Source organism: Didymella exigua, assembly GCF_010094145.1.
Source record: "Didymella exigua CBS 183.55 unplaced genomic scaffold M421scaffold_59, whole genome shotgun sequence".
Taxonomy (NCBI): Eukaryota; Fungi; Ascomycota; class Dothideomycetes; order Pleosporales; family Didymellaceae; genus Didymella; species Didymella exigua.
This window is the reverse complement of record NW_022984833.1, coordinates 89,140-101,275: the sequence shown is the minus strand read 5'-3', so window position 1 is coordinate 101,275 and position 12,136 is coordinate 89,140. Positions and strand designations below refer to the sequence as shown.

Genomic DNA, 12,136 nt, shown 5'->3' with positions numbered 1-12,136 from the left:
GCCCAAATTCTGCACGCCTCGCAACGACACTATAACGTCAACCGCTGCCAATCGAGACTTTGCCTGGATAACAATTGCAACTCCCCTTCTGAATGGTGGAGCGTGGTACGGTATCCCTTCGCAGGGTCCGTTCCAATATCATGGAATTTACCGACCAAGCCGACCGCAAGGCCAGCACAATGCTGTCGTACCATGACAATGAAACGTCTCCTTGCTAGATGCTCGTTGAATGACTGGCCGTTGCAATCGGGTTACCTGATTGTCTGTGGCTGATCCAAAAGTCTGGCCTCAACAAACGCCTGGTATCGTGACGACGATATACAGTAGTATGGAGATTGACCATTTGGTTCTAATACGTGCCATCGGGCCTAATTGCAATTGCGGCTGCGTCCATGCGATTGTCGACAAATATTCCCGAGAGACCCCCATTGTCTACCCCAGCAAGCGTCCAGAAAGTGAATTGCATTTCGGAGCCTTTGAATTTAGACCAAAATCAGCGGTGATGGTCAGATCACATCGACATCACATTCCAGCGTATCTTCCATGCGCAGAACAATATCAACACCAGATAAGTTCGTTTCGGGAACGGTACAGAGCCTATTAACCCTACCTGCTGCCGGAGTATGTTGAACATTATATTGTTGCAGTACATATGCCGTATACTTTCTTCTTCCGTCGTCAGGCGTTACTTCCTGGTGTTTCTTTCGTTCCATCCGCAGCCGCACAGGGAGGATTGACATATGCTGTACTGTAGGGCATCATGATTTGATCAATGTGTCCTACTACATTTGGCAAATTCTTCTGTGTACCTACGGTATGTTCCGACTAGAAAACTTTGGTGTTGTGGCGTTTATATCAGCCTCGCGCCGGAAACCACTTCGGCGATGGCGCAGTCGAAAAATGACGTCGTGGCTGGTACGCCTGACCCTCAATTCACCGAAGCGGCCACTTGAACACTTGAATCGTGACATCGTCTGGGCACTAAGATCTTTCATGCGATGTCAGGTCCAGACAAGCTTTAAAGCTTACAGGAATGGTGGGGAATGCCTGTCGATCCGCCTTGGATCCACCTTCGTATGAGCGAATCGCAGTCTGACCCCGGTGAGCATCAGCTGCAACAAAACAACGATCGAAGGGAGCTAGAGGCATGCTTCGCGTTCATAAGAAGCAGGGTTCGCTCTGCTTGAATGTCTTCATTTACAGAGCCAGCAAAGAAGATCACAATGTACAGCAGTCCCCATTTCGCACACTACACCGCACCAACACCGACCGTAGCCGAACGCGAGCGAATACTCACCAAAGTGGCAAAAGTGCATCAAGATCAAGTAGCTGCACAAACAGGGGCACCTGCCTGTGCAGAATCGTATGCTACCCATTCTAGAGCCAATCTACATGGCTAATACAACCCAGCGAGCCACCGCCAGCCTACACCCCCGAGTCCGCAGCACGTGACCTCCTCGCGATGCGCGAGGGCGACCCCGATGAGAAGATTGAAGTCCCCTTCATCTACTCTCACGACAAAAAGTCTCTCACGGACTACCTCGCCTTCCGCAACGTCGGGACCGTAACGCGTCGCATTGTTCCGCGCCCAATGTCACGAAGGCTATATAACGAGCGCTATGCCCATGACGCGGAAGGGAACTTCATCGGTACGGGCGTCAAGGCGCCGGATGCTGGATTGGTCTTCATCCCGAGTAAAGGCACAGAGCAAGATCTGCTGGACCAGGTCAGCAAGATGGCGCATAGCAGGAAGAATCACGATCCGTATGCGTTTAATGACGGCCATGGAATGATGCCTACGAGTGGTATCGGAGGTGGTTGGGGCGCTACTGGCTAGTATGTTTGCTTTGTCTGAGATTGATATTACGCGTCCTATTTACTAAGCGAGTGGCGGTGAAGTTGGGACGTTTGTTTTGTTCGTAGACTTGAATTTGGTATCGTGTCTCTATTTGGCCTTCAGCAGGTTACAAGCTCTTCAAGACTGACTCTACTCCTGAGACTGTAACCTGTGTGAAGTCTTTGTCCACATCGGCGTATACCACCTTGCCGTGATCGATCACCATGGCGTATCGGCCGTTGCGGCCGCCAACTCCTGCTTCCCAGCCATGGCTCTTGGAGAATTGCGTCTTTGAGTCGCTCAAGAAGAGCTGCTACGGTCAGCATCCTGCTCATCGGTGCCCTCTGGGATCTGACTCACGATCTTGTCGTCCGAGATGCCATTGATCTTGCCCCAAGCACACATGACCCAGCCATCATTGTACCCGATGACGGCAACAATATCAGCCTTGCTTTTGACTTCGTCGATCCTTCCGAGGATTGGGGGGATGTGGGCGCCCTGGCAACCAGGCGTGAAAGCTCCGGGGACGCTGAAGAGAACAACCTTCTTGTCTGCCCACTCCTTCGAAGCATCATAATCGTAGGGCATGCCGGCCGACTTTGGGTTGTCGCTTTCGATCTTGACGTGTTCAAAGACGACGTCGGAGGGGAACTTGTCACCCGGCTGGAGGGGTGCCATCCTAGTCTTATGAAGGGGATTAATGTGATACCTGGGTGATTGAAGCCCTATGAGCGAGTCGAGGATTTGAAGTGAAATTTGGGGGACTGCTCCAAACGGTACGAGGGAATGTAACAGCTTTATACCGGCGCCGTCGTCACTGAGCCAGTGGATGCACCGACAGCTTCTGGAGCCGCTGAGAACATGAGCAACATGTTGGCGGCTGATACAAGTCGGCTACAACATATGCCATTTGGAATTGAAGCAACTGCAAATTCAGAGCCAGTCGTGTTGCTGCGCGTCGCGCAAGTTGAGAAGCGCGGAACCGAGTCCGGCGGGGAGCTGGTGTGGGGTGCGAACGTGCGAACTCCGGGGAGAATGACGTGGGCTCGTACACCAGGTCGGTATCCTCGTGCCCGATGCATACCTCCTATTAAATCTATGAAGAGCGTATGAATCGGATTGTTCGTCGTTCGAGCAACCTTTGCGCAGCCTCTGTCCCGAAGCCTTCACAGTGTAGTACCATTGTACCGTCCGGTGACTGTTCTGCGTGTTTGACCGCAACCCAAATATCACGCTTCGAATCCAGGTTGACTCAAGGCTTGATCCAATGGATTCTCTTGATGGGCCAGTCCAACCAGGCCCTTTGCTCTCGAGGCGTCATTTCCCAGATCCCACTCATGACATGGTGTGTCCATCCTTGCATATACCAGAATTGCTCCAAAACACGGATCAGCACAACGAAGTACGCATAAATGATCATCGTAACGGGATCACGCTGTTGTAATCGCTCAAGGAAGTCGTCCGTCATCCGGAAAAGCCACCCGAATGACACATGATACTCGCTATCCACGCCTTGATACCGATTATCGTACATCTCGCGCAGGATATCGACGGCCATGACGTCGTCCTCGTGATTAGCTGTATCCCTTGACACGAATTCCACATGCGCTCGGAGCTCGTCGAGGTGCTTCTCATACTCTTCGGGCAGTTCTTGGGTCGGCAGTGGGCGACCTTTGCCGCGTGCTGCGGGTGCATGCGTCTTGACGAATTGTCGATGCTCAATACTCGAGAGAGTCGTTCTGATCCCACGGAACATCATCAACCAATCTGATCTCTTGTCTCGTCCGAAGGCGAGATACTCTCCGGGCTGCGGTCCACGCCCCCAGCTTATGAAGCAAATCATCTGCACAGCAACTAGCACTGCATCGCAATTATCAGGGTTCAGGTCAGCAATCTCTGGTGTGATGAGGACGAGAGCGCGCTCATAATTTCGGTCCGCTGTTGCAGTATATTCCTCTTTTCGGTTCGGGCGGCAATGTGCCAGATGCAGCGCTGTGAAAGCGAACATCAGGTACAGGACATAAGGGTTCTCAAATCCAATTTCGGCCATTTGGGTTTGCCATGTAATACTACCAGTCAGCCATGGCGAGATGGAAAAGCAAGTCGACGTGGTGTAGTGGTACGTGAGCTCGATCTCGGAGATGGGTAGTTCTTCGAAATTTAGACTGGTGCTTGCCACTGACGGTCTTTGTGAAGAGGATGCAGCTTGATCGAAGTCACAATGTACTTGACGACGTTTGCAATTGCTACATTTCGGTTTCGTCTCATCGCACTGCACGTGTTAGTCTGCCGTTCTACTCTTCGTGCGATCAATTGCTTTATTTTCAGGGCTGTCGAGGATACTTTCTGCAGGCCACGAGTGATCTTTGTAGCGGCTGTACTCCATTTCTGGAAGACTCTCGCGGCCTTAATCGTTGTGTATGCCATCTGTCGTACCTTGATACGGCGCGTCTTGCAGTTCTTGCACCCAGCACGCGATTTGCGGTGCGACCGTCTCGTTATCTTCTTATCAATTTGCTCATGTTCATTCGCGGAAGGCGATGCCGTGTTAGGTTTCGTCAATGATATCGGGGACTCTTGCTGCATGTTTGGATGTTAGACGTGTGAACGCTTGAGAGGAGGATGCAGGTGACGGCAGGTGCGTATTTGAACACGAGGAAAGAGCGAATACGAACGCGCGGCTGCTCCCCGCTAGCGCAGTCACCACTGATAGCGGCCTTCATGCACAGATTATCTTGCAACTCGCAAGCACTGCCGGAACAGTTCCGGTAGCGGTCAAATCAGGCAGATAGTCATTGCTGAGAAGCAGACTTACTTGCGACGTTGTTCGGATCGACGTCATCCTGACTCGCGAATACGCGCTGAAAGAGAGTACGTCCTCAGTACGACGAAGACCACCAGCAAAATTTGGTGACAATGAGGTAATGATGCATAATGTAGGATCGGTGAGTGCTAAATCCGTCCTCTTCGGTCCACTGATAATGTATGTGGGTGTTCCCTGTTGCAAATATAATGCCTGGCTGTCCTCATCCTCGGCCTCGTCCACACCCACTTCTACAAACCGCGACAAGTCGAATATCTCGATCCCTATTCCTACACAACGGTGAGAGTTCCAAAACAAATTGAAAAACCAGAGGCTACATCTCCCAACGAGATGCCAGGGTCTTCCTTGTCGGTCAACGCCGTACCAAATGAGGCACCGCCAGCGTTCGATGCGCCGCCACCAATGCCTCCGCCGCCCTACTTCAAGATTCACTTCATCAAACCAAGCTCTTTTAAGTCCGCTATCAACGACAAAGTCGACAAGCCTCTGGTCTCACTGTTCCGCTTGAGTGTACAGGTACTCCAGCTCATTTTTGCGCTGGCCTCGGGCATATCATACGCCATTGAGCTGAGACGCGGCGGTGGACGTGGAGGAGCATCAGGAAGCTTCGTCTTCTCGCAGGTCGTGTTCAGTGCCACGCTTCTCGTCCTGATTATCAACGGAGTGACCGTGCGATACTACCGCTTCTCATGGATGACCGACTGGACCCTGGCATTGTTTTGGTTTGCACTCTTCGCAGTTTTTTATGAGGTCTACTTTGGCGGTGACATGACACCAGCATATGGCGGGGTAAACGCAGGGCGGATGGAGGGAGCAGTCTGGTGCGACCTCGTCAATGCGTTGTTGTGGTTGGGAAGCGCGCTCTTCTCGTCGACGATGTGCTGTTCAGGCGTTAAGGCATCCATCAAGGGAAAACTTAGGGATAGGAGAGAGAAAAGGGAGAGAAGGAAGATGATGGAGACGATGGGGGAGGTGGAGATGGGAACCATTCCCACGTAATGATGAATGTTCCTCGCCTTTTTGCTGAAGTTATTTCAGCGACTTGGCAAATACTTCTCTTCCCGCTGCTTGTTACTCAAGACTATTGAATAGTATGGCGCCTCCATGATGACAGGAGCTTCTTCGGCGGTTTACAGCTTGGCTTTCTGTTCTGTGGGAATTGTGCGTACCGACGTTGACGATGATCGTTACTAGAGGGCTGTGCGGCTAGGTAAGCGACCGCGGCAGGGGCGGTCTGCGTCAACGCCGACGGCATCTTCCACCTGGCGGAGGCAGACTCATCCTTCTGCAGCTGAAATATCATCCTTCGCTCCCAGTACACGCGCGATCCAAAGGGACCAATCACTGCTGACATCCGATTACATGCTGTCGTGATTTATACGCCTCAATGCAGGGCAGGATTGGGGTTACAGACGATGGTGTACCGAGGTGAGTGCCTGGCGCCAGTCAGCCTTACACGAAATAGCTGACTCCTCACCGCAGGCAAGCCATCATCGGGTGCGTGTCTATGGCACACAGATATTTTCGCGAGAACGACTACTAACATGTGTTGAAGCATGTGGAGAATGTAGAAAACGCAGGAGCAGGGTATGTTGACAGCTTCCCTGCTGCATTAGAGACCGCCCCGCGATTCGTCCGGAGCAACCTGCGTGGCAAGACTAACGGTGTATCGTAGTGCGATCAAGCCACTCCATGCAGGCAATGTGTCAAAGCTGGTCGCGTATGTCCAGGGTATCGAAATGCCGTCGATCTCTTATTCCACGATGAGAGCGCAGAGGTCGAGCGGAAGAGTAAAGGCAAGTCTTCGAAAGCAGCAACGACTTCGACCATCGTCGAGACTGCTGTCGTAGTACAAACCTTGGCTCCCGTCAAACTCAACAACTTTGTTGTGTACCAGCCATGGGACGACTTGGGCGTGCACTTCTTCATGTCGAACTATGTCGGCAAAGACCCTGCCGTATCACAACTTCACTATCTTCCAGACTTCTATGGGAAGCTGGGCTATGCTACTTCATCATTAAAGAAAACGATCATTGCCAGTGGACTCGCTGGCTACGCCAGGACTACTCGCCGACCTGATCTGATCGAACAGTCTACCAGGACTTACGTCGGCGCGATCCGAGACATCAACACCGCACTATCCAGTCCGCAAAATGCGGTCAGCGACATCACGCTCATGTCAATCATGATGGCTGCGATGTTTGAGACTATGCTGGTCTCTTCGGAATCGGGTATGCACAACGTCAGTAAGCACCTGGAAGGCGCTATGTCAGTCGCGTACCTGAGCTTGCAACAACGCCCACCCAGTGACGTCTTCAAGGCGTTACTGAGCATGCTGATTCAGAGTGTGATTATGAACTGCTGGATTCAGCACGTACCCCTACCAGCTCGGTACAAGTCGATCAGGCCCTACGTCCCTGACAGGATCAACCCTCACTCAGTACACGCGAAGCTTGTGGACGTCCTGTCACGAGTAATCGAGTTCAGAGATGACCTCAAGGGAGGCTCGTATCAGAATCCAGATACGGTCCTTCAAAGAGCCTTGAAGGTCGATGCCGAACTGAAGACCTTTATTGAGGAGATGCCGACCCACACTTGTTTCGAGAAGTGCTGGATGCCAACAGCGCAAGTAACAGAGGTGCAGCAACTGGTCTATAATTGGGTCTTTCATGGTGAGTTTTCAGTTCCAGCATTTGACCGTTCGCTGACGAAGCCAAGCCTATCCCCAACAGTTTGCCGGTCACCTCTGGAATAACGTGCGCTCTTGCCGAATACACTTACACCAGCTGGTACACCAGCAGTGCTCCATCCTCCTATCCTCGAGTGCTGGGAGCGAGTACGCGAACTTGCGTCTCCAAAGATCAGCCTCCGAGTCACTGACGATAGTGCTCGCCGAAGAGATCTGTGCGACTGTTCCACAACTACTCTCGTACGCAGACTACCTAAACCAATTTTTGCAAACGACCGAGTTCGCACTACCAACACGCTCTAGGTCACCAAACCCATCCGAACGCTCCATGGCATCGAGTTCCTCAACCCACACCAAGCCAGCGTCCGACAACTCCGGCCCTGGCTCGAACGCATCAACACCAAGGACATGCGACGCCTCGAGCCCCCAATCCACATCAACAACATCATCCGACGCATGCAAAAACACCATCCCCAACCCCAACCCCGTCAAAAACCCCCCCTTCACACCCGGCGCCCTTGACCCAGCCAGCGCCTTCCACCTCCTGCTGAAGCTACACAACCTAACCCTCGTCCCGTGGCTACCTTTCGCGATGAAATCCTGGATCCGCGACCGTATAACCTGGATCAGCAGCAATAGCGACCCCTACAGCGCCGGGCGATTGATCGCCATGGTCCGCAAGCGGCCGTGCGACGGGTTTCCCGTCAGCGACGCGCCGGGCCAGGTGCCGTTCGGCGGGATCTGCGAGACGATTGCGCTGGCGCCGGTGGACCAGCGACTGTGGTTCCTCGCGCACAGCTGGCTGTTTGTGGGCATTGACTGGAATGCGGACTACTACTCGGAGGCGAGTGACCCTTAGCGAGTACAAGCGGCCCCTTCCTTTGTATCTGGCGTTACGCTGAAGAGGCGAGCGAGGCTGACGAGCGCAGAAGCAGACGCGCATGACGAGCGAGAACGGGTGGCAGATTCGGGATGGTGAAGAAGGCACTGCCTTGCAGTTGATTCAGGAGGTGAGTACATCCACACCGGAGAGTCTTCTTGGAGCTAACGAGTCGTAACAGAGCGGCGCAGAGAGCTGGGAACACAGATGCAGGCCAAGCAGGGAGAAGAGCATGATGACGGATGAGGGTATCGACTGTGACGTTTTGCCAGGCACGAACTTGGTGTGGAGAAAACCGCACTGGACATTTGGATGAGCATGAAAGTGTGCGCGTCGCGGAGGGCGAGCCAGTGAAGCATACAAACGAGCAAGCACATGAGAACTTGGAGTGTACTCGTTCTATTGGCATATTAAATGAGGAAATCATCAACGACCTGCCGCAAAGCACTTTCGCTTGCAGGACCCGCACCAAACGCCTGAGATCTATGCTATGTACTGATGCTGGCCAATTGCACGTCGAAAGAACCGTTTCCACTCACTCCTTCGTAAGGTCCAACTGCTTCTTTTCCCAAGCCTCCAGCGCCCGCTCCAGCGCCTTTCTCCCTTTCTTCCCACCGACCTCCGCACCCTCGCCCTTTTTCCTGATTAGGCCCCACAAGTAGCTCTTCGGCACTTCGTCAAATCTCTTCCCCTTGAACCCGCCCTTCTCAAACATAAAGCTCTCCGTCTCGTTCTCGTAGAGCCCCTTGGGGTAGAGATCTGCGAAAGCTTGTTGAAGCTTCATGTCTGCGTAGTATTCATCGCCTTCGAAGATAGAGCGTAGGTATGTGAGAGGCACACTGTCCATGCGGCGCCCACGGTTTCTGCCGAAGGTGAAGCAGTAGTTATTTGGCCGGCGGACGGTGGGGGCTTTGGAGCGCGCCGGAAGGGCGGTGAAACCGAGGCCGTGGCGGGTGGGAGCGGTGGTTGAAGAAGTGGAAGTGGATTCGATGAAGGAGTATTCCGAGAGCGGGACGGTGAGAGAGAAAGACGGTGGTGGGATGATCTTGATCCCGTAGCGGCCGAGCGCGCCCAGGTGGTAGTTGTTCTTGACGGGGTACGAGAGGTATTCGCCTGTTTGGAGGGCTTCGTAGGGCTGTCGTGACTCGGGATCGATTTCTGCTGCCATGGACATTGTACCGTCTTTGTATGATGACAAAGCTGCAATGGCTTCGGCAATCGTGAACATGACGACCTGGGAGGAAGCAGCTGCGGGTGGTACCTTCCTCTTTACGGCCTTCGCCTTGCCCACGCCGTTTCTGTTCACTTGGGGCACGTTCCCTTTCTTCTCTGCTCCTTTCCCACTGACTGATGGTTTGGCTGCCTTGTCTTTCTCGACCGCACCCATTTCGTTTATTGGCGTCCAAGGCATAGATCCAGGTTTCTTCGTCTGCTTAGACATTCTGTTATTGGCGTCTGCAACTGCAACCTGCGCTTTGTCGACTTCTTCTAAGCCATCCTCTTCGAACCTGAGCTCAGCCGTCCGGCGCGCAATCGATGCCGCTGGCTTCTTGGCTTTCCCTTTGCGCTTCGAACCTAACGCGTATCGCGAATCGACGTCTTCGTCGTCTGCATCTTGCGAAGCTGCAGGTCGTGGCGGCCGTGGCGCCTCGTCTTCACTTGACTCGTGGTCGTTCGTCGAATCCCGGTGTGCAGTCTTCTGCGAACTCGCTAGGTCTGTATTGTTTGTTTTTGGTTGCGGGGCCTTTTTTGCTTGAGCTGCCTGCTTGCGCGCCTTTCGTCTTGCTGCCGCTATCATGGACTTCTTCTCTTTCTTGTCCATCGGTGCAGGACCTCCACGAGTAGCAACGGGTAAATCGACTTTTGCAGTGCTTTTCACCTTCTTTCGACGCTTAGTCGAAGGCTGGTTCGGTGCCTGCGCCGCGCCCGGCTCAGAGGCAGCATCGTCGCTGCGCTTACGCTTGGGTGGGGCGACTGGTGGAAGGACAGGAGGATCGATCGTCTTCGATTGGCGGCGTGTCGTGACCATCGCAGCGTCAGTCCCGGCGTCGTGCCGCCGTGAGACCAAAGAGTGACTGCGGTTTTGCAGTGACGCAGTCTTTTGGGAACTTTTGGGCAGGCGCACGGGCCCGCAACGCCAAAAAAGTTGAGGCAGTCGCGACCCCACGTGCTTCCAGCGCCTCAAATAGCGGATTCAGGAAAGTATTTTCCTTGACGGCCAGTCTTTTCGTTGAAGTCTGCCAGTGCTTCTTTCAGGCCAGGCCATGAATTGACGACGGTTGGCATGCCCTCGATCGTTCGAATGTAGTTTTCGTCAACCTGATCAAGACGCCTGCCGGCATGCGCGCCCTTAGGTAATTTGTACTTCTGGTAGGGTGAAGCTCCACCGCGTGCGCGTCTCGGGGCTTGGACTGGGTCTTGGGCTTCAGGATATGAGTTTGTTGCTGTCTGCCTCACCTGCGAGCGGTTGTAGTCGAATGCCTCCTTCAGACCTGGATGTCTGCCGTCGAAATAAAAGGACTGCCCGCCAATTGTGCGCAGATAGCTCTCTGGCACGTCTGAGATGTGGCTGCCCCTGTACCTGCCCCAGTCGAACACGTAGTCCTTGACAAAATCGTGGTCGGGTAATCGTGGTCTGGAAGGTCGCGCGTTCGTAGGGTTGTTTGCGGGCGGTTGCTGTCCGCGTGGAAAGTCTGAGACATACCTGCTTGATCTCGTCGAGTGGTCGCCAGCGCTTCTGTATGGTACGAATTCGTTCGCCTCGGCTAAAAACGTGATATGGGTGTTCTGCGCCCCATTGTAGTTGCTGGTGTAGACTGCACCAATCTCGACCTGCGTGATCTCTCCTCTGGCATCAAATCTGCCCATTTTCCTTGATGCCAACGGGAAGCCGGCCCGATGCATGCTGTGGTAGATGGCCACTGCCTCAAGCGCGGTGAACATGACCTCTGCCCTTCTCGATCTCCCCTGTTGGGTGTGAACTTCTCCAAGGTTGATCATCATGTCGTCCGCGCTTTCGTCTGTGTCGAGCTCACTCATGGAATCGTCCATATCTGAGCCATCGTCTGTAAGCTCACCCTCCTCAAGGTCTGAGCTGCCGTCTGAGTCGTCGAGGGTGATTGGGTCCAACGAGCTGCCACCGCCTGCGCGCGTTTTGTTGTTCAGTGCGCCAAACTGATTGCCGCTCCTCTGGGCCTCGACGAACGATCTGAACTCCTCTGCACCGTCTTGGGTGTTTTTTCCATGCGTGAAGTTGTTCCTGATATCTCCTGAGCCACCTCGGCTGCTTTGTCCGCGTGTTGGTCGGCCTCCAACGTTCCCGCCGCGACCGCTGCGACCTCGGCTGCGCCCTCGCCCTGGCTTTCCTCGCGCCGGTACTTTCGGCTTCGGTGGTGGAGGTGGTGCTGCCGGTTTTGCAATCCCGCCTCTCTGTGCAGCGACACGTGCACGCCGCTTCTGGCAGGGGCGCGGCATAACGCGACCTTTGACGACCTGCATGGGTGGTTGTGGAGGACCTTGGACTTAACGCCGGAGTGTGCGGGCGTCTCGGAGCACGGGCCGGACGACCGTCGACTACTCCACTTACTGAACTAATCATCTGTCTTACTCAAACATACTGAGCGATAGCACCTGCGACCAGCTCAAATATGCTCATCTCCAAACTGCCACGACCTTGGATCTGCTATGGGATCTGAATCCTGCACTCGATTGCCGCACGGCATGAACTGACGCCCAAACCTCCGTCCCCTGGCAACACGCACCTACAAACGGCCTAGCAACCTTGAGGTCCATTGGGGGATGCATACCTCAATTCTAGCACCACACTACGGGCCAGGTGAAGCTACACATGTATCATACTGCAAAGTTCGATGGCACGCCTTGTCAAAGGCGCAAACGCGTACTTCC

General features: G+C 53.9%; 7 protein-coding genes across 7 annotated transcripts; 3 read left to right on the top strand and 4 right to left on the bottom strand.

The window, feature by feature from the left end:
• The first annotated feature begins 951 nt into the window (after positions 1-951).
• On the top strand, positions 952-1,958 carry M421DRAFT_426474 (uncharacterized protein). Its single transcript, XM_033594401.1, has 2 exons — positions 952-1,363; positions 1,411-1,958. Exons 1-2 carry the CDS (start codon positions 1,224-1,226, stop codon positions 1,835-1,837), a joined length of 567 nt encoding a protein of 188 aa, XP_033443105.1. The 5' UTR covers positions 952-1,223; the 3' UTR covers positions 1,838-1,958.
• A 6-nt stretch (positions 1,959-1,964) lies between these two features.
• On the bottom strand, positions 1,965-2,515 carry M421DRAFT_76937 (peroxiredoxin-2D; the record flags this gene model as incomplete). Its single annotated transcript, XM_033597275.1, has 2 exons — positions 1,965-2,147; positions 2,198-2,515. 2 exons carry the CDS (start codon positions 2,513-2,515, stop codon positions 1,965-1,967), a joined length of 501 nt encoding a protein of 166 aa, XP_033443104.1.
• A 574-nt stretch (positions 2,516-3,089) lies between these two features.
• On the bottom strand, positions 3,090-4,423 carry M421DRAFT_104813 (uncharacterized protein; the record flags this gene model as incomplete). Its single annotated transcript, XM_033587063.1, has 2 exons — positions 3,090-4,109; positions 4,274-4,423. 2 exons carry the CDS (start codon positions 4,421-4,423, stop codon positions 3,090-3,092), a joined length of 1,170 nt encoding a protein of 389 aa, XP_033443103.1.
• Positions 4,424-4,766: 343 nt separating this feature from the next.
• M421DRAFT_426472 (uncharacterized protein) lies at positions 4,767-5,956 on the top strand. Its single transcript, XM_033594400.1, has one exon. The coding sequence runs from the start codon at positions 4,992-4,994 to the stop codon at positions 5,658-5,660; it is 669 nt and encodes a 222-aa protein (XP_033443102.1). The 5' UTR covers positions 4,767-4,991; the 3' UTR covers positions 5,661-5,956.
• On the top strand, positions 5,947-8,617 carry M421DRAFT_426471 (uncharacterized protein). Its single transcript, XM_033594399.1, has 8 exons — positions 5,947-6,089; positions 6,144-6,158; positions 6,217-6,248; positions 6,337-7,333; positions 7,380-7,590; positions 7,654-8,194; positions 8,280-8,360; positions 8,412-8,617. Exons 1-8 carry the CDS (start codon positions 6,077-6,079, stop codon positions 8,544-8,546), a joined length of 2,025 nt encoding a protein of 674 aa, XP_033443101.1. The 5' UTR covers positions 5,947-6,076; the 3' UTR covers positions 8,547-8,617.
• M421DRAFT_338163 (uncharacterized protein) lies at positions 8,392-10,627 on the bottom strand. Its single transcript, XM_033589439.1, has one exon. The coding sequence runs from the start codon at positions 10,257-10,259 to the stop codon at positions 8,766-8,768; it is 1,494 nt and encodes a 497-aa protein (XP_033443100.1). The 5' UTR covers positions 10,260-10,627; the 3' UTR covers positions 8,392-8,765.
• M421DRAFT_10199 (uncharacterized protein) lies at positions 10,412-11,728 on the bottom strand (the record flags this gene model as incomplete). Its single annotated transcript, XM_033586712.1, has 1 exon — positions 10,412-11,728. The coding sequence occupies one exon, from the start codon at positions 11,726-11,728 to the stop codon at positions 10,412-10,414; it is 1,317 nt and encodes a 438-aa protein (XP_033443099.1).
• Positions 11,729-12,136: the final 408 nt, after the last annotated feature.